Source organism: Saprolegnia diclina, assembly GCF_000281045.1.
Source record: "Saprolegnia diclina VS20 unplaced genomic scaffold supercont1.146, whole genome shotgun sequence".
Taxonomy (NCBI): domain Eukaryota; phylum Oomycota; class Saprolegniomycetes; order Saprolegniales; family Saprolegniaceae; genus Saprolegnia; species Saprolegnia diclina.
Window position 1 is genome coordinate 1 of NW_008246213.1, and position 2054 is coordinate 2054.

Sequence of the window (2054 nt, forward strand, 5' to 3'; positions counted from 1 at the left end):
CCCTTCTGATCGCAGAAAAGAAAGGACATGTTAGCGTCGTCCAGCTCTTGCGAGACTCGCCTTCCAAGCCTATGGTAGCTCGTTCCGTGACGCCACTCCGGTCGTATTATCGTCTGGCGTAGCAAGAAGCCATCAATCCCAGCGCCCGCGATAACGTACGCGCATTGCGCTCGTCGATCGAGTCGTGAGACAACGCTTGCAACTGCTCTAGCACGCTATGGCCGTGTTGCAGAGGGCTCTCGAGGCACACGACTTGCCGCTGCTCCGATCGACTCTGAACAACCTTGAGATTGCCAGCCAGGATGGAGTACACGCCTTTGCAGTATCCTCTCTTTCCACAGTAGCAATGTGTTAGACAACGCGAGCACTTATGCAACACTCTGACGCGGTCAAGACCGTCTTCCTTCAAGCGGCCGCGACCAACGACACGAGTGTTGTGGAGCGTCTTCTCTCTCTTGGCGCCAGCCCAACGCTAGCAAACGAGGTTTGCACTTTGAATGTTCCTTGGCTGGTTGCCAAAACCGACTTTGCTCTAGCATGGAGAGACTGCGCTGCACCTCGCGGCTGGCAGCGGCCACGTCGCCATCGTCACGTCTCTGCTCAAGGTGGCAAAGGACGAGACATATGTCAACGCGATCAACCACGTACGCACGCTGCACTCTATTTTCTCAGTATGTGAGTCGATCTTCGACTAGTTGGGTCACACACCCTTGCACGTTGCGGCCGCCAAGGGGCATGCGAGCGTTGTCGAGTCTCTTTTGGACGCCAACGCCAACGTCTTTGCGATGACTACGGTACTTACTAATCACAAAGTGAGCTCGACATGTCTGTCTCTAGTCGGGCGAGACGCCATTGATGCTAGCAACGAACGATCGCGTCCGCCCCATTCTCAAACGTGTCGAAGCCAAAGCCAACGCGCAGGTACGACCTCCTGCCTCCTTTCGACTTGAAGCTGACGCAAGTCAAATCACTTAGCGTGGTGCGGAGCTCGTTGACGCCGTGTGCAAGCGAGACTACCGCCAGACAGTAGTGCTTTTGGCAAGCGACGTGAGCCCCAACACTATGAGCGATGTGAGGAGACGACTTGTCATCCGAGAACTGAAGGAATGGCCGTAGGAAGGCGACTCGCTCCTGCATCTCGCTGTGCAACGCGACGACCACAAGGTTCTGGATGCACTCTTGCGTGCGCCAGATATCAAGATAGACGTCTGCAACTCGGTAACCCGCACCAGCGATCGAAAGCACCAACGACAACTTTATATTTCAGAAGCCGGGGGGAAAACCGGGAATCCCGCCAACCAAAGAAGCCAACCAACGACGGCCAACAAGCCTCAACCGCCCGCCCAAAAGGCCAATCCCGAAAGCCCGGGCCCCCGGCTGGAAGAAAATTCAGACAAATGACGTCGTTAGGTGTCAGAGACGGAGATTGAGATGGACATTTCTAGTCCATTGGGCGCCGGCGGCTACGGGGCCGTGTACAAGGGCATCTACAACGACCGATCCGTCGCCGTCAAGACGGCTGCCAACGCATCGTCTGCCCAAGCATTGGTTTACGAGATGGAGACTATGCAGATGTATGTCTTTTCTGATATTTTCTTATTTCCTCATCATTGATGGATTTAGGTGCAACTCGCCGTATGTGCTGCAGCTGCTCGCGGTCTCGGGCGCCGGCACATCGAGTCCCAAGCTTGTCCTGGAGTACATGGACGCCGGCGATCTTCGGAGCTACCTCGACGCCAAGCGACTTGGCCGGGCCACCAAGGTTGATGTCTCTTCCCTTGAAGTGGCGTGGGTGCTTGCGAATGCTCTTGCCGATCTGCACCACAACGGACTTCTTCACCGGGACCTCAAGAGCCACAACGTCCTCCTCTCTTCGACCAACTACATCAAGCTCGCCGACCTCGGGATTGCCCGCGAGAACGAGTCGAACATGACGACAGGCAAGGGCACACCGTACTGGACTGCGCCAGAAGTGCTCACGTCGGGCAGCAACTACAGCTTTGCCGCCGATATCTACGCATTTGGCGTCATTTTGACCGAGCTGGACACGCTCC

The 2054-nt window shown here is 56.1% G+C and overlaps 1 protein-coding gene across 1 annotated transcript; it reads left to right on the forward strand.

The window, feature by feature from the left end:
- Window positions 1–699: 699 nt before the first annotated feature.
- Window positions 700–2036, forward strand: SDRG_16686 (serine/threonine protein kinase; the record flags this gene model as incomplete). Its single annotated transcript, XM_008622904.1, has 6 exons — window positions 700–921; window positions 976–1071; window positions 1117–1218; window positions 1411–1574; window positions 1624–1861; window positions 1941–2036. Exons 1-6 carry the CDS (start codon window positions 856–858, stop codon window positions 2034–2036), a joined length of 762 nt encoding a protein of 253 aa, XP_008621126.1. The 5' UTR covers window positions 700–855.
- Window positions 2037–2054: the final 18 nt, after the last annotated feature.